The sequence below is a fragment of the Pelmatolapia mariae genome, linkage group LG9 (genome assembly GCF_036321145.2).
Source record: "Pelmatolapia mariae isolate MD_Pm_ZW linkage group LG9, Pm_UMD_F_2, whole genome shotgun sequence".
Classification (NCBI taxonomy): domain Eukaryota; kingdom Metazoa; phylum Chordata; class Actinopteri; order Cichliformes; family Cichlidae; genus Pelmatolapia; species Pelmatolapia mariae.
In genome coordinates this window covers 5,526,473-5,549,537 of record NC_086235.1, presented here as the reverse complement: position 1 = coordinate 5,549,537, position 23,065 = coordinate 5,526,473, and the positions used below count along the sequence as shown (strand labels likewise).

General features: G+C 41.0%; 1 protein-coding gene across 1 annotated transcript in view; it reads right to left on the bottom strand.

The window, feature by feature from the left end:
* LOC134634989 (LIM zinc-binding domain-containing Nebulette) overlaps window positions 1–23,065 on the bottom strand; it is a 47,090-nt gene that overhangs the window by 776 nt on the left and 23,249 nt on the right. Inside the window, exon 3 of the mRNA XM_063484509.1 lies at window positions 7,939–8,023. Coding sequence (XP_063340579.1) covers window positions 7,939–8,023 — 85 coding nt within the window. The remainder of the gene's footprint in view (window positions 1–7,938; window positions 8,024–23,065) is intronic.

The following is a 23,065-nucleotide window of genomic DNA, read 5'->3' as shown; positions in this document are numbered from 1 at the left end:
TCAAACTCAGGCCTCTGCAAAAGCCTTACAGCGTGAGATTCACCTGCTGAGCCTCATGAGCTTTATCAGCAGCCTGAAAGAAAGTTTCAACAACAGACCTTATGCAAAAATCCATTCAGAAAACCGACACAAGGGAGTCACAACTTAGAACTTATTTCAACAGTCATTTCCAATACCTCCACACTTTGCCTCTCAAAAAGAGAGTACAAACAGTACTGCGTGGAAGTGTACTAACAGAAGTATCCAAACTCAGACACAGTGTATAACTTTCTTTCATTATGTAGTAAGGCTTTAAGAAGAGCAGTGGTTCGGTTTCCTCTGGGTGAAAAGACGGATGAGGATCCGCAGATGGCTGCGATCACGATGTGGTTCACGAACTAATTAACGACATAATTCAGCTACGGTCTCATGAAAGCAACAAAACCGTGATGACGTGTAATGATATCTGAAGGTGGATTTCACCTTTAAGTGAGCCCACACAGCAAGAAATAATTACACCGCTCGGCGCTCAGATAGGCCGCGGCAACAATCAACTTCACACGGTGTGAAAAGGACTTTAAATATGCTGTAATTGCCCCGCGTACGTTTGGAACTCGATCTGCAGGATATGAAAAGAAAATAAGTTTTTATTTCTGGCTTTAGAAGCTGATTTTCACTGCTTGACTATTCTCGCTCCTCACAGAGTCCCACAGAGACAGTTTGGTTAATGATCTGGAAAAGTTATTTCAGGCTCACACCTATAATAATGTTTATCTAACTGACTGATGGTTATTTATTGACTCAAAGCGGAGCTGCTACTTAGTAAACTTCTTTTAAAATTGCCTTGTGCTGAGATAAAGCTGCGAATGACACAATAGTGAAGATTGGGACATTATGGCTCCAAACAAGTCGAGATGACAAGATTATTATCCAGAGTGGCTTTGTCACTTCATGGATCTCTTCTAAAGCCACAGCTTCCACTGAGAGGTTGATAAACAACTCATGAATGAAACTCAGACTCATAGAGCCCAGCCTGCAAAAAAGTGAGAGTGAGACGCTGTGAGAGGTGTAAATAAAAACAGAATGCAATGATTTTTGGGACGAGGCAACAAGAGACTGGAAAAGTTGTGCAGAGCTAAAAAAATAAAAGAGCATGCCAACTCTGATGGTGTTGATTAGTAAAATGACAAAAAAGAGACTGAGACTATCAGACGGGACGATGTGGAGGAGTTCACCTCTCTGTGACAGACAGCATGTTCAAATAATTTCATCATCTGTGATCATCAAAGATCCAGAGAAGTAACTGATGTTCAGGCCCTCGGGCAGAACTCAAACACACCTGATTCTGTGCTGGAAATCACTGCATGGACTCAGAAACACTCCTAAAAACCACTGTCAGTGAACTCATCACTGCATCTACACAAAGTTTGAACTCGTCTGTGCAAAGATCCAAATCCAGCAACACCGTCGCCTTCTGACTCCAGTCTGACCAATCACAACAGCTGTGGAATAAAGAGAGGTGGGACTCGATCTTAAGCCTGTATGACAGAATGAGGGGGCGTCGGCACACATGCACAGGGGTAGCTTGTACATCTGTGGAGGCCTCATTAATGCTGCGCTTTTGGAGAAACATGTGCTGCCATCCAGACAACATCTTTTTCAGGAAAGGACTTGCTTATTCCACACTGACACGTATTCCACATTTTCCAACAGCACAGCTGTTAAACTGGTCCGCCTGTCGTCCGGACCTGTCACCCAGCAGCTGAAATCGAGCAACAGGAATAAAAAATCTGGGAACTCGGGAGACCAATTGCTGTAGTTTTAAAAGGCAAACACTTGCAGGGTCTTGTTAAAAGAAGAGGTGATGCAACTCAGTGGTAAACATGCCCTTAACTCAGCGTTTTTGAAGTGCGCTGCTGGCATTTAAATGAGTGGACATGTTTTAAAAGAATGATTTCTTGTGGTGTTTCTGTTTTATCCTTAGATACAGACTCTAAACGGCTCTTTAAAACTTTTACATTTTAGTTTTGAATCATGTTGTGGACATGTTCAGGATTCTCCACACAGTTTAACACACATTCACTTTGCAGGACACTATTTCTCTATAAGGGCAGACTGATTCTGATCACAGATCTGTAAATGAGTCAGGGTCAGCCAAACCAATACTGTGTCCCTGCCAAGCAGCAGGCAGAGTGGATGATTTAGAGCCCACAGACAACAACGATAACAAGCAGGCGGTCATTTTTACTCCGGTCCCGCCCGCACTTCAGCTCGACCTTCAGAGGAAACACTCTGCAGCTCGTTTGGACCTAATGTCATCCTGCTGGTGCCTATCAGTCATCAGTAACAGTCCATTAGCCCTCAGAACAGCGTTGCATAAGACTATAAAACGCAGGAATATGACTCATAGCGTTAGTGTGTGTGTTCTGTTATTCTGCTCTCACAGTGATTGCCCCCATTCTCATTACAAAGCAGATTAAATCCCCATTCATCAGTCCGAGGCTCCCTGCAGAGCTAATATGACAAGCTAATGAGCTAAACTACACACACTCTCTCTCACACACACACACTCGGGAAACTGGACAAAAGTGGACTGTCGGGGTGGGGCTTGCATGGCTGACCATTTTTGATTGGTTGAGTGCATTTAATTTCAGCCAGTCTGGCTCATTTTTTTTTTTTTTTACATTTGTTGATGAATTTGGTAAGACTGCCTACATCTTCTCCACAGTTATGACCAGGGGTGGGCAATTCCAGGCCCCGGGGGCCGGTGTCCTGCAGGTTTTAGATCTCACCTTGGGTCAACACACCTGAATCACATGATTAGTTTGTTACCAGGCCTCTGGAGAACTTCAGGACATGTTGAGGAGCTAATTTAGCCATTTAAATCAGCTGTGTTGGTTCAAGGACACATCTAAAACCTGCAGGGACACCGGCCCTCGGGGCCTGGAATTGCCCACCCCTGCCATAGACTGTATATAATAAAACTAATGTGGCCTCTACACTGAAGTCACCATGAAACTAATGATGTACAAAGGGCGATTTGTTTGGTTTCAAAGCAAAGTGTGACTGAATAGAAATCTAAGAACAACCATCAGTTGTCATCATCAATCTGTGAACTCTGAATACTTTCCTGATCAGTTTACAGTCTCGATCGCTGGTTTCACTTTGGATATTAGGGTGAAAAAAAGTCTCTGTGAGTCTCTCACCTGCGCTCTGATGTCTGACGTGAAAACATCGAGATGGAGACGGTGGAAAAGCATCAATCTTTTACAGAGTTTGTGGATACGACTCAGTGATCTCATCTGCAAAGCACTAAATCACAACTGACAGCAGCACACATTCATGCACTGTTGATTGTCCTTTGCTGTATGTGGAGACTCTTTTTTTGTAGTCTTCAACATTACCTCCTCCTTTTAGACTGGAGTGGAACAGTTTTATAGTTTTATATGGTCGTGGTTACTTCATCTGCTTCACTGGTTTCAGGAAGTTACATGGTTGAACACAGATCTCTGTGTCCTGTATGAGTCCGGTTTGAGGGGACAGGGTTTCAAATTTTAATTAAAACTATTACTTAACTATTATAAGGAGAACTCCAATGATTGAACAATCCTCTACTTGGCAGTGAAATGAAGGAAAAAACCTTTTTTTAACAGGAAGAGAAGTCCAGGCTCAGGGAGGGGCAGTCATCTGCTTCGACTGTCAGGGCGATGAAAGAAAGACGAGAGAGAAATGGAGCATGGAGAGACCACGAACAACAAACTGGACAAAACAAACTCCAACAGAGAGAAGACAAAAGGTGAAAACAGGGAGTGGAGATGCATCAGGGTTTGTCCCATAGCAGCCTGAACCAAAGCAGCATAACTAAGGGATGATCAGGGTCACCTGATCCAGCCCTCAAAATAAGCTTTAATCAATACTGGATGTTTTAAGGCTAATCCTTGAAGTACACAGGCTACACAAACTGGGAGTTGGTTCCACTCATCCCAGTCTACTTTTAGAAAGTCTAAGAACCACATCGAAGTGGCTGCAGCTCTGGAAGTAGAACAGCTCATGATAGGAAGCACTTACACAGAAAAAACATAGACAAAAGTGCTTGTGTCAATGGGTGAATGAGGCATGTTGTACAAAGCACTTTGAGTGGTCGAGTAGAAAAATGCTATATAAGAACCATTTACAAGTCAGCCTGTCTGAGAGCAAAGTGCTCTATTAGGTTAAAAAGATACTATGAGGTGTTTAAAATGTGCTGGAGGCTGATCATTCAGGACTGTGTGAGATGGTCTGTGAGGCTGTTCAGGTTTTTATGAACCATCAGCTGGTCTGAAGGATGAAAAACTGCAGTTTCAGATGGACCAAATAAAATAAGAGCTGTTTATTTGATCCCACAATAACTTTTAATGAAAACCGAAAATGATTTTAGTTTGCAATGAAAAATTGTTGTTTGGTGATTTCTTTTGCAATTTTCAAGGGAAAAAAAACCATGAAGATTTTTATATTGTGACTTCCCTATATGTAATCCACATGCTTGAGACAGTCAGTGCCAACCATAACCAGGTCACACGATCACGTCTCATCCTTTCCTCTGTGCCATTACACAACGAGGTCAGTGCTGAACATATGTGGGGTTTCCCAGTGTGTGTAATGTAAACACACTAATGCTACACAGTGTCACTGTCTGTTACAATCAGCTTCCTGAAGGAGAACCTGTGGGCTTCAGGGCTAATATAAACAGACTTAAACATGACCTACAGTGAGAGCAGGCGAGTGGGCAGGAAGTAACTAAAGAAGAGGAAGAAGAGGGTTTGTTTCCACCTTCTACACGGCACAAGGGAATAGGGCAGGAATTTTAAAAAGCATCTTTTACAAAGACAATGCTAAAAATGACACATTAATCATTTTACATCTTTATTGATGCTGATTTAAGTTTATTCCAGTTCTATTTCAGCTGACCTCCACACCCAAAAAGGAGAAGATACAAACACACCACTGTTGAAATTTTAGGGATGCACCTTCTTTATTTGAGTGGTTCCCACTCCACATCTGCCTGCTGTATAGATGTATGATATGTTAGCGGATCTTTAACCCATTTCTGCTGATATGAATCCAGTGTACAAACCATGAAGACTATAGTACAGCTACACAGACCTGTGGGGTCTGTAAAGCTGTACAAAATAAAACATTTTCCCCTCAGTCGATGTGTATGTGTATCTATATCTTTGGTCTGTTGTGGTTTTATGATATTGACAATGTTTTTGTATGGAAAAGGCCAACCAGTGCCAAGAGATGGAAAAGTGTTTATTTTGGTTCAGATGATTTGGTTTCACATATTCTGAAGCATGCTGTTTATGTGAAAGTATGTGGATCTAAATAATAATAATGATAAATAATAATAATAATTTAGTATTCTTATGGAAAGTGCTCACAGGATGTGCTTTATTTTGAAATACAAGGAAGTGCCCTACTCTGTGTCTAGCTTTAGTGATGCCTGCTACATGCAGCTGTGTGGTGTTTTAGTTATCCTGGATGAACAGCTATACTTTCTGTGCAGCAGCTTCATGCTCTGGACTGAACCCAAACAGCATCTATTATAATTTTGACATAATAATGACTTTTTAAAAATGTCGTTATTATTATTAAAATCAGAAGAAATAAGTTAATCTTTCACTTTCATAACTTTAGGAAACAAAGATAATTTTTTATTTTAATCATAGTTTCCTAATCCTCTGTGATATTACTGAGCGTTTTGTTGTTTTTATTTATGTTTTTTTTAAGTGCTGAATGTTATTTTTGCCGTTCTGTGTTTGGTTTCATGTCCTTGTTCTGTTTGTAATAGTCTTAGTTCCCTCCGTGCTTCCCTGTTGTTCCTCCCTCTGCCTCATCTCTGAGCTTGTCTCTGCTGTCGTGTCTGTGAGTCTTGTCTCTGTTTTACTTTGAAGTTTAGCGTCATGTTTTTTATTTCTAGGTTCTTGGTTTACTTTCTGTCTTCTTCCCTCTACATGTCTGTCAGCCCACCCGTAACTGTTTTTACCTGTGTCAGTTATACTCAGCTGTACCTCCTTCCTCACCCTCTGCATGTACATCCACCAGCCACTGTATTAGGTAGTCCATGCTAATACTAGCTTGGACACTCTTCTGCTTTCAGAACTTCTTTAACTGGCACAGATTAAACAAACGTTCTTTGTGTTGTGTGTTCAGAGATGATCTGTTGCATACCGCGCTTGTAACGAGTGATCATTTGAGTAGCTGCCTGGCCACTCTCCTCTCACCTCTGCCATCAACAAGCCATTTTTGCCCAGATCATGTCTACATGCCTCAACACGCTGAGTTGCTGCCATGTGATTGGCTGATTGGATATTTGTGTGAACAAGCAATTGAGCAGGTATTCCTAATAAAATGTCTTTTGTCAGTTTCCATTATGCATCCTCTTGTGCTACCCTGTGTGTTCACCTGTGTTTCTGGATTAGCTTAACATTTTCCACTTTGCTTACTGCCTAAAAAAACATTCATCTTTGACTGGATTTCAGCCTGCTGAGTCCTGCATTCAGCTCTGACGACACCACTGTATACTTCAAAGACTCTTATTGTGAAAGGCAGAGTAGGAAGAAGCCCTTCTCAAATGTGTAGGAGAATTTGGATCTCCTCATCAAAACAACATTGCAACAGTGATGATGTCAGCAGTCTGCACTAACAGGACATTAAAATCCAAAAGATCACCGATGTAAAATATTTGGTTTTTACAATTTCCAGAAATCAAAGCAGAGGAAATGAGTGAAAAGAATAAACGGCAGCAGGAGACGGGACAGAATACACGAATGTGTGAAACTGTGGTCTGTAAATGACAAATATTTGATGGAGGGGTCGTTACTGGCACAGAGCAGGACACAGACACACATAAGCATGCCAAACAGCATGCCCCCTCCAGCAGACTGCTGAGTGGACATCTGTCCTTTTGTACTGCAGTCTGCTGGGCTGACACACACACACACACACACACACACACACACACACACACACACTGGATGAGGACATATGGCACAGATAGCTGGCTGATTCTCTCACATGTCCATTGCATCAGTTAGTGTCAGTAAATCAGCACAGTGACTCATCTCGCCTTCGGGAAGCAGAGCTGCCAGCACAGCTTCTACCAGCTCACCTGAGCGTTGGTTTTCATCTCGGTGCCGTGCCACAGGGGAGGAGATATGAAGCTAAGAAGGTTTCAAAAACATCAGTGCGTCAAACAGTGTGACCTAATCTACGAGGATCTGTCATTTTAAAAACAAAGGATGTACTTTTATTCAAGACCAAGCTACACAGCAGCCATTTGTAGAGTACCAGCTGTCCCAGCCTCTGCTGAAAGAATAATTATGTTTCTTGACTTGATGACTGAAGTGGATCTGGGCAAACAGGCCAATCAGCGGGGTTTCAGTTGCCAAGTTTCCATCCAAATATAGCATAAATTTTAACCCATTTCCAGAAAATAGGTAAAGAAAATGTGGACGATAGGATTTGGGCACACTGAGAAAAGAAAAACTGAAGAAGTTAAAGGGGAAAAACCTAAACTGACTGAAAGGTCACGGTATGAAGCCCTGATGTGGGTGAAACCTTCTTAGCTTCATGTCTCCTCCCCTTTGGCACGGCACAGAGATGAAAACAAACGCTCAGGTGCACAGCTCTGCTTCCTGAAGGCAAATGAGGAGAATGTGATGGAGGTTTGTCTATTTACACACTGCATTTGGCTTTTATATACATTTTTTTTATCGCAGTCAAAGTACACCAGTGCGAATCAGAGCTGTGGGGAAAACAAGGAGCCTGCCTGGCATGATTCAAAAGGAAAAACCAACCAGACGAACACTACATGACACCATCATCATCAAAGCAGGTCAGAGATGATGGCAGCGCTCCTGCATCGTACACACATCTGAGGCCTGGTGTGTGTGTGTGTGTGTGTGTGTGTGTGTTTACCTGGCTTTGCAGCTCGCTCTGCTGTCTCAGTCTCAGGTTCTCTGGAGTGTCGGCCACGATGGTGAATGACGTCTTAGGGTAATGTCTGAAATGAGACAGAGAGCATGGTCATGCATGAAAGGTGAAAGTTCATGACAATACAACTATGGTTTGTTTGAAATGGTTCCCAGGAGAAAGCCTCTTCTCTCTAAAAAGGACACTGAAGCACATCTTAGGTTTGCAAAGTTGCATGTGAACAAAACAGAACACTTCTGGAACAATCTCATTTGGACAAAAGAGACCAAACACACAATATCAGCAAACACCAGCTGTCAGCGAGGTGATGGTGGGGTGATGATTTGAGCACCTTGCAGTCACTGGGTTGACCGAGAACTCCTCTGTATAACAAAGTTTTCTAGAGTCTAGTGTGAGGCCGTCTGTCTGACAGATAAAGCTGAAACTGAGTCATGCAACAGGACAATGATCCCAAGCACAGCAGCACATCTACAACAGAATGTCTGAAAAGGAAAGAATCGGATAAGTGACGCGTGCACGTTTTAGAAATCCTTAAAAAGTTTTGAGATTGACTATAATATCTGAAGTACTCTGACAAAAGCCAGAACTACATGGCATTTAAACATCTTGTTAAAGGTTTGTTGTCTGCCTCAACAAACAGTCATGATGCTAATACAGAAAATTCACAATGATAAATATTTGAGTGCGTAGAAGCAGCAGGAACGCTGTAAACTCACCACTGACACATTTTCACCTGTTAATGATACATTTCTACTGAATGTGCTCGAAGTTGTTTGTTTATCCTCAACAGCGCTCACCTGTAGCTGTAAACACTCACATCTTTGTTTCTCTCACTGCAAAAACCCATTTTTAATACAAATGTTGAGCCCACTTTAATAATAAAGGCAATGGGCTGACAAATGTCAGAGTCCTTTGTGTCCTGTGAGTCACCTCAATAAGTTAATGACCCACCAGGACGGTGACATTAGCAGAAACAATGACCCATTAAGAGGACGTAAAATTAAAAAGCAGCACTGTGCTATTACTCTAGTTATCTCACTTGACCTTTCCATCTCTTACTAATAGCCTTTGGTGCATTCATTTCTCCGTATCTAAGAACAGAGTTTGAATTTTAAGCTTTTGTCTGCAGGAACCCACGGCATGTAGGACAATGGATTTCAGTAACTACCGTATGAGGAGAGTGGATGGGAGACGGAGGTGGAAAACACTCCCACACACCACCTCCAACAACCTTTGAGGATATATTTTTAGTATAACTGGCGTTTAGCCCACAAAGAGAAACCCTCTGTGAGCTTTTAAGGATAGTTTTGCAAAGGAAGGACCAGTGAGCATAAATGTAGTGCTTTAAAATCTCAAATCGCCCTCAAAACCTCGAGCCTTCTCTCATCTATGGACAGAATATGTAATTTTTATTGGAAAAACTCAACAAATCCCCCACAAAACAGAGATTTCACACTCCTACACTTGATATCAAAAGTTTCGTGTAACAGCTTTTTCCTCAAACAAATCTTTGGACAGTTTCAACCAGCAAGTTTCTCTGTAAAGGTCATCGATCATCGACCTCGTTCCTCTTATTTGAAGCAATTCATGTTTTGGCTTGACTTGATTTTTAACATTTTCTTTGCTACTGTATTCCTCATTTTGCATCTTTCATGGTGAATGCACTTCTAAAAACAGGATGTTATTTTTCTATGAAACACTGAATATGTCTGTTGCTTCTGGATTCAAAGTGTGATCCAATGTCCCGGGAAGAAAAACGGTAGATGCTAAAGTCACAAACACTGGTATAACAGTCTGAGAAGGAAAACTAACAAATCCAAAAGCAACAAAATGGGAGAGACTGGAGCCCAAAGTCAGCTGGGATAGGCTCCGGGTCCCCAAAACATAGTTGGACAAGTTGTTGCCCTCACTTCTATAACATTGGTGTTTTTTGGTGTCTTATTGTTCTACTTTTAGTGACATGTACAGTTCAATTTAAGAGGCTGGAGGGGTGATGGTGTCAGAATCTTTACGATGTCCTGGTTCATGTCCTGTTTCGTTCTTTAAGTTCTTGCTGATTCACTTAGTTTGCTGGTGTAGGCACTAAAATCTGCTTGATTTTGTCATGGACCTTGAAATGTTAGTTTTTTGTTCTCATTTGTATTTCTAATTCTCATCTCTCTATGCCTCATTGTATTTGTACTTCCTGCCTTTGCTTCCTTTCCACATTATCAGCTCCATTTTTGCTGCTAAAACCTGTGACTCATTTCTCAATCAGCATGTACCTATGTGTATAAATAACCTGGTCTTAGCTTCTTCCTTTGTCTGATAGGTTTTTTCCCCTACAGCTTCCATCATATGTAAGGGTTTTTTTGTTGTTTGTGTTTGTGGCTTTGTGCTATCATGGTTTCGGTTAAAATATGGCCCTTCCCCTCCATGTTTTGGAGCACTGATGAAACTGTGCATCCATATTTAAGAGAGGAAATGCTCTGATATTAAAAGCAACCAGGAAGATAACTTTTTGGCAACTAATTATCAAATATATCAACCATTTTCCAGTTCAAGTTTTGTTTGATTACCACGGTACTGTTTCCAGAAAAATGGATGAATCAAAAGTTCTAGTTTGTGGCTTGTTTGAACTTCACTGAGTGACCTTGTGCCACCTAAAAGAAACTCCCTCTAAACTGTTGACTGTCAGCAAACTGTCACAGCTGTCTCATGCTGATAGCTGCTGCTCAGCTCGAAGGCTCAGTCGTGGGGCTGCTTTTGTAACGGTGACGCGCAGTGGGTGGAAGAAACCGAAACACGGCATGAAAAACGACACTCAGCACACAGAGAACTGAATCACGGACACGAAGGCCACTGGGCAAACATGAGTCATTTTAAGATGTCTAAGGACATTTCTGAAAGCTTTAACAACATGTTTTAGACTTAAACACTGCGGAGGAACAACACGCCAACACAAACTAAACAATAACACAAACTCCAACTTAATCAGCACCTCTGACAGTTTTACAAAATATATTAAACTATGTTAAACTGAGCATTTGATACAAGTGTCCTGAACCTGATCACACACTCGACCCGCTGTAAGAATCACAGACTGAACACTGAATAAACAAACTACGTAACAATTAGTCCTTCATAGATATCTTTGTAATTGTTGGTTGAATAAATCATTCAAGCTAACTTTTAAAACACAAGTTGAATCCTGGCATCTATTGAATATTTTGTTTTGTCTGACCAATGATCCAAATTAAAATACAATTAAAAAACACGGGATAAATGTGGTCAGTGCCAGCTCACATCAGGTTTCTACAAAACCAACTTGGTAAAAACGGGTTAGCCATTTAAACTGCTTTAGCCTGACTATACAAACCACTTTGCAACCCACCTTCACCACCTCATCCTTTTCATTTTGTGTCTAACTTAAAGTCATATTTGTGGTCATCAATGTCTTGATCTCACAATCAGCCACCCAACAGATGTTAACTGCTGCTCATGGTAATAGCAATCCTCCACTGACAACAGTGGTGCTGACAAACTCTTGTAGCTTTACCTGATATTTTATTATTCTGTTATTATTATTATTATTATTATTATTATTATTATGTATCCTTAAAGTTATTAAAATACTCTATGAAGGGAAGATCATTTTATTATGATTGTATATTATTATAAAAATGTGAAATCAAATTAAACAATCTGTTGAGGGGGGTGCTTTAAGGTGTGGCTGCTCCTCAGTGTCCAGTTTTCTCAGTCAGATCATATGCAACTGGTGTCCATGTTTTATATGCAGTCTGTGGTAGAGCAATAACAACATAACGGTTGTCTCTACATTCAGTCCAGGTTTAGGTAAGGTATCTGCCGGTGATTACAGCACCCTGCGAGCAGGCTGGAAACCCCGGAGGAGCCCAGCGACCAGTCGATCTGAGCTGCTGATTCAGAGAGAAGCCTCGTAACTCTCTTTGAGCGTGAGTGAATCATCGTTGCCACCAGCGTATTCAGCAGCTGAGTTTGACCACTTCAGCGAACTGTCCTTCACTCCTCTCTTCCTCCTACTTCACCTCTTTCTTCCTCCCACTCTCATTTTCTCACTCCTCTCCCACACACTCTCTCTCATATCCAGATAGAGAGAGCCTGCTCCTGTTTTGCACTCCTCACAGTTATAACAAATGTAATTTTTAATGAGTCCATCAGTAATGGAAGCACAGATAATGTCTTGTGAATACTTTAATGCATATTTGCTGTTTGTTTGATATAAATTTAGTAGTTATACTAAACTGTTCAGTGATGTGAGCACGCTTATTTTCCCCTCTGTGTTTCTGCGCTGTAGTTGAACAACATGAAAAGCATGTTGTTGAGTACTGAACAGCATTACTCTGTTTCTGTGTCTCAGTTTAACCTTGTAATTACAGCATAACTGCGCTGTGGTCTGAACAGGGACATAAACAGTCATCATCATCTTTACTTAGTGGGCTTTCTCACTGTGTTTGTGTGTAGTGTAGTATCTCTATGTATCTAGAAGAGTCGCACAAACAGGAGCATTATTTTGAACCTGTCACTGCTTCTGATTCTTCTCCTGTCATTTCATTTTCTTTGTCTTACTTTCTGTTTTGTCTCTTTCCTCTGAAACTTCTGCGACATTTGAAGTCTTTGGCTCCATGACAGTACTGCACAGGATTGTTGTTCATTTTCTTTTTGTTCGATTGTGTGTGTGCTTCAGAGCAACACCTCAACTGTTTCAAGAATGCATTTAGTCCTCACATTGGTCCTCACATTGATCTACCAGATCCTTGGACTGGCGATTGTTTCTTTTTAAACAATTTCTCCCAATTTGTTTAAAAAGTCCCAGTCTCTGAAGCCATTGGCTACTCTGCTGACTTATGGGGGGGCCACACAGGAAGCAATTTACTCGTTATGCATCACTTTGTTGCTTACAGTTTGTTGCTAGTAGACATTCCAGGTTCTGGTTGCCTAGGTAACCCTATAATTTATTTACCACCGCCTCACAAATGAATCAGTGGTATCCTTCATTGTAACTGGCAGTTACAAAATTTAGCTTGGGAACCGGCCACTTCGTGTTACAAAGACGCTTACTACGTTCGACCGTACTGCTTCTATGGTTTCTGTTCACTAGACAGGAAGTAAGAGGTTTTAAGTATCAAAATTAAAACTGAAGAATTACTTAACTGTGAGGTGTCTTTGAGTGGTTTTGTAGGAATGGGGTCTAAAAGGTATGTTGATGGTTTAGAGGAAGACATTACTGAAGTTAAATTGAGCTCAGAAAGATGCATAAGTGAGAAAAGAGTTAATAAAGTTAATGTACTTAATGATATATCTACAGAACTGCTTGATTTTTTTTCTCTAATGACTTCAGAAATTCATAAAGTGAGTACTTGGCTGAACAGAATTTTGACCCTTTTCTTTTTCTTTTTGAAAACAAACCTGGGCGTGTTCCTGTTGCTCCTGTTAGGGAGGAATATTGAGATGTCCTAGCTTAAAGAAGGGCAGTTAAAAAAAGTATCAAACTATTTTTTCAGGTCACAAAAAGGTCAGTGCATGTTTTTCCTTTATGGATCTATTTGGATGGATATATTTCTTATATAGAGAGAAACATGCTTTTTGTAGGGGCTTGGTTTGCGAGCATATAAAATGAAAACTTTGGTTTTAGGATTAAGCTCCGTGTGAAGGTCAAGAACAGGATTAGAAAAGTAGCTGTTAAGATGTCTGGTAAGGCTCAAGGACATCACTGTAAGGCAAACGATATGGGCTCAAATTGTGGTCATAAATATTTTGTACTTGTAAATCAGTTTTGTATGTGTAAAAAGAATTTGTGTGTGGACTTAGCCCAAAAATACGTGGGAAACTCTGCACTCTTTATTAATAATTAATAATTCTTTATTAATAACACACGCACGCAGACACACACACACACACACACACACACACACACACACTTCGGCATTAAGTTTCACTTCACCTGCTCCCGTATCTACTGGCAACCATGAATGCTTTGTTCATTTGGCGCAACCCAATCCTTTGAGACAAAGACTGGCTCTGTGGGATATCTTACACATACACACACACACACACACACGCACACGCACACACACACACACACACACACACACACACACACACACACACACACACACACACACAGCTTCTGGCTGGACAAGCAGCTCAGGACAAAAACTGGGTTTGTGTGAAGTCATTAACAGCCAGTGGACATCCAGACGCCTGCAGCAGACAAGCAGTCTGCTCTGTTCTACACATGAGCTCTGCTTTTTAGTAAAAAGTAAAAAAACAAAAAACCCTAAAGATACTAATAAATAAACTTCCTATTCAGTAAAAAGTGTGTTACCATTTAGAATACTAACCAGTGACTACACTCTACACCAGGGGTGTCAAACATAACATTTATTTGATTGCACTACTCACTGTTTAAAATCCTTCTTTATCTGATACTGGGGCATGATGCAGCCCCTCAGCTAATCTTCCATCTAACTTGCTTTAGCTCCGCCCCTTTAAACTAACTTCCTGATTGGCTGTTCCTCACAAACCGCATTTATTAGCAAGCAGGTGGGTGAGTTCCTGAGGCTGGATGTATCAGGGATATCCCCTTTTTTTCTCTGCAGAACTCAGTTGCAGTGATTTAGTGAAGTTTGGCAAGAACGGCCATGAGACAAAGGAAATGCTGAACGAGTGGATGTGTTTCTCTCTTATTCACAGATACACAATTTTCAGGATAATAACAAACTACACACAGTGCTAAACAAACAGTGAGGTGTTTGTGCCGCTCTCGTTTACGTGAGGACTAAAAATAATCTCTGCCACATAAGGAAACACACACACACACACACACACACACACACACACACACACACACACACACACACACACACACACACACACACACACACACACACACACACAGTGTCCTTTAAACTGTTTCCAATAATACCCTCAGACACATCCTGCCTTTCTGTTCCTGCTCTGTTAAGACACCACATTTACAGTGCACTGGAGTGTGTGTGTGTGTGTGTGTGTGTGTCTGAGAAATGCAGTGGGTGTGTTGTGGATACAGATTTAGATTTACCATTGTCTATGATGTTGCAGTGGCATTTGCCAAACGACAGTCTCCTCACTCTCCCAGCAGCAGTGACGCACACGACTCTAACTCAGCATTCAGACACAGTGTGTTTGTGTGTTTGTGTGCGTCTGTGTGTGTTTGAGCCCCAGAAAGAAACGCTACATCATGTTCTCACATTTAAACACAAGGACTGGGGGTTTATTTGTTGCACACACTTTTTTTTGAAGTGTGATAGTTTCACAAGAATTGTTATTTGACGTCATCACACTGACACCTACACAAGACTTACATATAAATCTCGGTCCTTGTGCACCATTAAATAAAACTAAATGAGTATAGGCTCTGCTCTCAGAATGATGCTCCACTTTTCCTTGAATAATCTACAGACTGAGCTGAGGTGTCAGGGATCGTTATCACAGATTAGGTTGATTTATTTTTTTAACATACTCTTGATAAGTGTGATTACTGTTGAAACATGACATCTGCTATTCTTTACTTGGACTTTCATCTGTGCAACATTGCAAAAATGAGGAACATCCTGTGAAAGAGTGAGTCTACTGTAATTCTTTTAAATCAGGTGGTTGAGTGGTACCACACCCAGGAAACGAGTAAAACAGCAACGTTATCTCTCTGGACAAAACTGCTCCCTGTAGCTACTCTCGTCTGGCTCTCTTTTTAATCCAGAATTTAAAATCCTTCTCTTCACATGCAAAGTTCTGAATAATCAGGAATTATTCTTAAATAATATCTTAAAGACTTCATAGTTTCTTCTTATCCCAACAGAACAGAACTGCAGGCTTAGTTCAGGAGACAGACACCTCGACCTCTGAGATTAGGGATCTCAGGATGCACTGAGCACTTCTGCTCCTCTCCTCTTTTTCAATCCTGATATTTTATTTTATTACACCATTACATTTCACCTTCCCTCTCCTGTAGTTTGTTTTTGTCCTGTTCTCTTCTCCTAATCCCCTCTACCATCCAAATGGTCACAGTAGATGGTTGCCTCTCCATGAACCTGCTTCTGCAGGAGATCTCTTCCTGTTGAAAGAGAGTTCTGCCTCCCTACCGTCACCAAGTGCCTGCTTACAGTTTATCCTCTAATTATTGAAGTTTTCTCTCTAATATTGTCGGGTCTTTACAAACAGTGAAAAGAGCGCAGAGGACATAGCTGTTATCAAGCCTGCTGTCACTGTAGCTCATCCAGGCTTTCTGTGTGATGAGGGTGAGCCAGGGCTCCACAGTCCTCAGCTCCCCCCATCAACATCAACAACACAAACAACAAATGGACGGGTGGGCAGTGCCACGTGATCACATACTGACAGGTTAGAAAAGAGACACTGAAGTTTCTGTCAGAACACTCTTTTTTCAGTGGAAGCGAGACAGATGAAGAGGAAGAAGACGGGGCAGGGTTGACGGGTGAATATGTGTGCACGCTCGCCGGTCAGCCTGGCCTCGGTCCACCTTCCTGCTTAGGTGTTGATGAAACTCTCAGTGTGGGCTCAGGACAGACTTGGCTGCTGCAAACCTCGCTCAGTGTCCAGCAGCATAAAATATGCAATGCAGCGAAAATACTGTGCCTGCTGTACGGTGAATTACTGACTGCACAAAGTGGCACAGACGGGAAATGGAGAAGGTTTGGGTTCAAAGTCAACGTTGCAGCCAACTTGTTTCTAAGGATGCAACTTTTACTTTGAAGGCAAACTGCCTCCCTTTCCAGTTTGTGCCACACTCAAGGTTTACAAGTGATCAGCTCCTTCTTTGCAACCGACTTAACCCAGCGAGAGCCACCAACCTCCACAAACCACTGCCAACCAGTTGGTGACTACACACGTTTCCCTAGCAACCAGCAGTTGTATCACATCCAATACCGTGGACAACTCTGAGTAATGTGCGTATGATGTCACATGAGAAATCTCAAGACACAAAATATGATAGCCAGAGTGCAGAGCTTCAAACGCTTCAGCTTGACAAACATAGGAACATAAAGATGTTACAAACGTATTTTCAATAATTAAAAACATTAAAACAGTAAAACAAAACCCATCAATATAAACATACAGTATATGTTACTTTCTTTCTTGTAGATTCCTGGAAAAGTCAACATCAAACTAAATTAATGAAAATACTCTGAAAAATGCAGAACTTGGAGAGAAGGAACAGCGGTCCAACACAACAGACAGAAGCTCTCTCTCTCTCTCTCTCACACACACACACACACACACACACACACACACTCCTCTTCATTACATCCCAGGTCACCGACAGTTCACAGTCTGAGGTGCTGCAGCATCATCCTCCATAAACAGCTCCTCTCTGAGCTGGCTCGGCTCGGCTCGGCTCAGGTCTGAACGTCACAGCTGGTCTCATGTTGGGAAAACCAGCAACAGATCTACTAAAGGATTATTCCACCGATTTCAAACTCAGATATCCACATCCATGAACCTGACTGATATTTAAATGAATACTGAATATAATTAAATTAATTAATTAAATTTAATTAAAATAAATTAATATTTAACTTTAATCAATGTTAAGTTGGTATTAGACTTTTAAAAGACGCCCTGCGCTACAAACCTGCAGTGAGGCACTGTGACATCTTATCACTTCAACGTGAACGTTTTTATAAAATATTACCCTTTTCAATCAAAACCTCTGAATAAACTTGGAAATATCCAGCGGACATGTTTCTGCCACATTATGTGCTTTGTACACATTTGATGCCACCAACCAGTAATGGCGGTCTCTGGTGGTCTCTGGGGTCAAGTACATGAGAAAGTGGACTAAAATTAACTTAAACTAACAAATGATCACAAGCAAAAGGCAGTTTTCCAAAGCTTCCCAGTTTCAGGCTGAAACAGACATGCTTTTTACTAAAGTGATGAAGAACGATGCAACATTGTTCTGCTGTTCGAGCACGTTTGAAAGCATCAGTGTCACTGACTCACTGCTGTAAGGCAGCTATTCACCCACTAATGTAGAAAGTGGAAGTAAGAATAAAGATGGGGCATGGAGAGTTGCTGTATTTCAAAAATCTCCCATGAGACGAGGCTGGGGGGGGGGGGGGGGGGGGGGGGGGCGTGTTGGCCTCACAATTGTGAAACTCAAAAGTGTCAAAATCAGGATGCAATTCATAGGAGCATGGGGGTACAGTGGTTAGCACTGTTGCCTCACAGCAAGAAGGAACTCAGGACCTTCTTGCTGTGAGGCAATCCCACCAGCAGGCCGGGGTCTTTCTGTGTGGATCCCACAATCGTTTATATATTTATAGATCTAACAGTTCAACTGTGCACCGAACTGAATGTCAGATTAGAATTGTGTGTCACAATAAGATGTATCACCTACTTCAGAAATTTGAGGGCTATAGGCTGAAACTGATGCCTGGATGAAATAAGATCACAACATGCAATTTAAGACTTTTGTTCTGTGTTGTGTTGATTAAATGAGACGATATTCATTTAGTTAAGTATGGAGAGCAAAGATGTACTAAACAGCTGATATAGCAGCTGTTTTTGGCTCTGAGTTGGACTTTTGGGGTGTTACGTATGATCACTAGAATGATAAAAATATCCTTTATGGTTGTGTAAATGAACCACAAAGTAAAAATCTTTAAATGGCTTTTTTTGGCATCCTGGGCAGAAATTTCTTTGGCTCTGAATAAAATCACTTTGGAAGGTTCCAAAATTCCTTTATTCAGTAAAAATCTGCATAAATAAGATAATAAATTGCATAAATATAAAATTCAACTTCAAGAATATTTGGAGGATGTTTAAATGTCAGTGATGTTGGTTGGCTTAGGAGCATTAGGACCCAGAAACAGATAATGGTGTCACTCAAAAACGGTGCCACGACCCGATGGACACATCATGTGGAAAGGTGATGGGCCAGCAGCTTTGACAAACTACCATTACTTCAACAGGCTGGCTTCATAAAGTTCCCCCATTGTGTCACTATTTAAGTAGAGTTAACCTGAATCCTCTCCTACAGTGGGGTGATAAAGCTGCTGAACCATAGCTTCTGCCGACTTCACTTTAATTAGTTCACCTTCATTGCCACCATTTAACCAGCCCTCATGGCTTTGTGTTGGTGGCAGGCCCAGATAAAAGGCCATGAGGGGAATTTATTCAGGCTGCGCTTATTTAAGTAAGAGATACTATCAGTCAGAAGATTTAATAGCAGCCTGCCGGGAAGATCCACAGCTGAGATGAGAAGAAGTCTGAGTTTAACACCGAGGGCTACAGAGAAAGATGTAAAAAAGAACTAATGATGGATGATTTTAGCTTTTTCTTTTTAGGAGAAATCACATATCAACACACACCCACACCACACACTCCCACCACCAACAAAATCACCACCAACATCATCACATACACTGTCATCACCAATAACATCAATGCTACCACCATCAACAAGACTCACACTGCCACCACTAATAGCATTATTACCAACATCATCAATACTAACAGCACCATCACCATCACATCAATACTACCGCCATTAGCAGCAACACCACATACACTACCTCCACCCCTAACATCACCAGCAACATCATCAATACTAGCACCATCAATAATAATATCATCACCAACACAAACACCAGCAGCATCAACACCAAGATCAGGAACCACTGTGCTCCACAACACTCTGAATGTCTCCTTTACTGTGTGACAGTTTAATGTTTAACGTTTTACCCTTTTGAAAGCTGATTAGGAATAACTTGTGAGCTCTCTTCTAAAAGGAGCGGTTTCTGTCACATTTCAGAACAAAATGACGAATGAATGAAGTCAGTGAGGGTGATCTCTTTTGACTGTATGCAGCTATTCTTGGAAAAACCTGGAAACTATTTGAATGGTCTTCACACCACGTCTCTATTGATGTATACTGAAATGCCAAAACTTGCCATTAAAGGGGAAAAGAGTTAAATCCTTCCAGTTCAAAGTTTCAGAGTTCATGACAGAAATAACTTTATTTTACTGTTTTATATGCAGTGTTACATTTTTCTGTAAGTTTTAAAATGTTTATTTTACCACCATTTTATCATCAGCATTTAATAGAGTCTCTGACTGGAAAAGGTTGCAGTCACCAGGTGGCATGCGATGTGTGAAACATCCGTTTTTATGTGCATGAACGTACAGCCTGTTGTGTTACCTGTTATCTCGGGGCCAGCTAACACAAAGAAAGTCTTGCTGTGTTGAACGTTCTTTGTACTGCATCCCTCTGGTTGATGTAGTTCACTAAAAACAAGTTAAAGCCTTTTTGCAACTAAAAGAAGTCTCAACTTTCTTTATGGTCGACCTAATGACACATTAGAAAATCTTTTTTTAATTCACAACAAAACTCTGCCTGACTCGGGTACAACAAGGATTAAGAATAAATGCATTGGTGAGAACCTGTGCCAGCTTCCTGATCGTTGATCACTCCACCAATAAATATCATAATCTTCCAGATTAAACTCCCAACTCTAGTTTCCAGGAACATAACTCCTGCTTCTGCCTTCACCCACGGAGGAGCGGTCTGTGCCACAAATTTTGGTTTTAAAGTTGCAGACGATCGCAGAAACTTAAAAAACCGTCCGCCGTCATTAAGCGATACTGCTGTGTAGACAGGACCTTTGTCTCTGGTTCATGGAGATGAGTCTCAGTCAGCAAATGGTGGTGTTTTATATCTTTATTAAGAAGCTGACAAAAGACCACGCTGTCCTCAGTGGCTTTAACACTACATCTTTATTATGCTGAAGGAAAAGAGGAGAGGAGCGAGGGAATAAAAGAAAGGAAACAGGAAAGAAAGAGTAAAAAGAATGAAATGTAAAGAAGCTGGACAGCAAATGAAAAACAAAAGAACAAATCTGGAAAGATGAAGATAAATCAAAATGAGATGGGATAAAAGGAAGAGGAGAAAGAAAGAGCAAAGAGTGAAGACAAAACATGTAGGTGAGGGAGGATAGGGAAACAAAGGACAGGAAAAACAAACATAATATAATAAAAACGTAAAAAAATAAGAGGGAAGATATTTACGATTTTAACAGAGCAGAAAAAGAACGCATGAAAGGGAACAGTGAGTCTAACTCAGCCTCCTGAGAGCTTTTTACTCTCTTTGTATCGTGACACAGCTTCTGATGAATGCACAACAACAACATAAACTGCGATGAATTCAGAGCTCCATCTCATCACAAGGCTGTTTATAGAGACAGAGCACTTCTAGCACCCGGACACTGTCTCTAGTCATCTCTCTTCACTGTCCCTCGTCTTTCTGTTCACTCGTTCATGCGTAACGTTCTCAGCCGGCCTTCAACAGAGCCGTTGCTCATCCCTCTGTCTTCTCTTCCTCTAATTTTATTTCATGGTGATCACTGAGCCTCCCAGTCGCCCCCAGTAATCCTTCACATTTCTATTGATTTATTTTCTTAAAACTGTCTCTAACTCGGTCTTTGTCTCGGTATCTGCCTCGCTTCTCCTCTGCCGTTCCCCTCCTCGTCCCGTCTCGGCAGACTCTCGGGTCGAACCATGAAAGATCAGACGGAGGGTTACATAAGTTTTGTTATATCTTTTCAACAGCTTCGTCTCTCAATGAACTGCACTGACGTCTCTGTTTCTCACAGTCGGATTTATTCTCCCCACTCTCTTCTGCTTCTCTCTCTGAGCGACAGACTCGTTAGTTTCTGTCACAACACTGAGCTCTCTGCCCTGTTTTCATGTGTATTGTGAATTTGTGCAGAAAACCCCAAGAGAAGCACAGAAATTGAGAAAAATATTCTAAAAATACTGTAAAAAGAAAAAAAGTATGTCCATCCTGTGTTTCGTTAGGCTGGAAAAGTTTGTGTAATGATGGAGCAAACTGGAACAGAGGACAAAAAGAGATCGGTGTGTAGCAAACAGGAAACCGGTGAACTTTCTTCCAACATCAGTGACTCCAAAGGTTCTTTGTCCAAGCTTTTATTGTGAATATAGTTACACTAAAACCCTATTCAAGGACTTTAATATGTTAACATAACCGAATACTAAGTGAAAAAGAAACTTATAAAGTGGTTCAGTAGGTTTGAAGCCACATGCTTTCATGACTCCACCACCTCCACCTGGATTGTAAAGTGGGCCTCATCACCGTGGGAGCTGGAAGCACTTCAGGAACACTTACATGGATAATTTTAAAAAGTTACAAAGCGCCAACCACCTGCTCACGTTTGTGACACCATGTGTCATCCAGAGAGTAAGGCATGCATCTTCACTGTTTGATCTCAAATCCGTGGTCGTCTAGAGAACTACAAAACTACAAACAACTGTCATTGTCCAAATACTAAAGGACCAGACTGCACATTTGTATGAAAATGTAACCAGCTAGGTGTAAGTTGACTACACTGCATGAATCGGAAAATGATTCGTTCATAAAGTGAGCTGCTAAAGTAAATGTGCTTAACTTTATCCACTGAGTGCAGACATGAGACAGCTTGCAGTTTGTCCACATTAGAAGGAATTAACCAGACAATAGACAACTTTTCATTATGTTCCAAAAAATGACACGATCCCTCCATGAGATGAATCTCCTGCTGATTTGTTTTCACATACTGATGCAGACAAATTACTTGATACTCTACTAAACTGCTATAGCGTTTTTAACCTTATGTATAATTTTATTTTGCTATGTTTTATTACATTGCTACTGTTACTGTACTATTGTAAGGTGACCTTGAGGGTTTTAAAGGCGCCTATAAATAAAATGTATTATCATTATTTTTATTAGTAGTAGTATTATTATGAGTACAATCAGCTTGCTTGTTCACAACAATCTGTTCAGGCAGAGTCAATTAAAAATCTTAAATATTTGATAAAAAACATGTACTCTTCAGCCCGTGTTCAGTGAGTCAGTGCTACGCTTTTGCACAAATAACATTATTAGATGTCAGTCGTTATTTGCCCCGTTCATGTGTTTATGCCTTTCACTCTTTTGAAAACCCCCCACTGCTAACAGTTATTCAACTCTTGTAATCTGTGGTGCACGTCTCTGCTCCTGCATTAAAGATTCCAGTGCACTCAAATTCAAAATTAA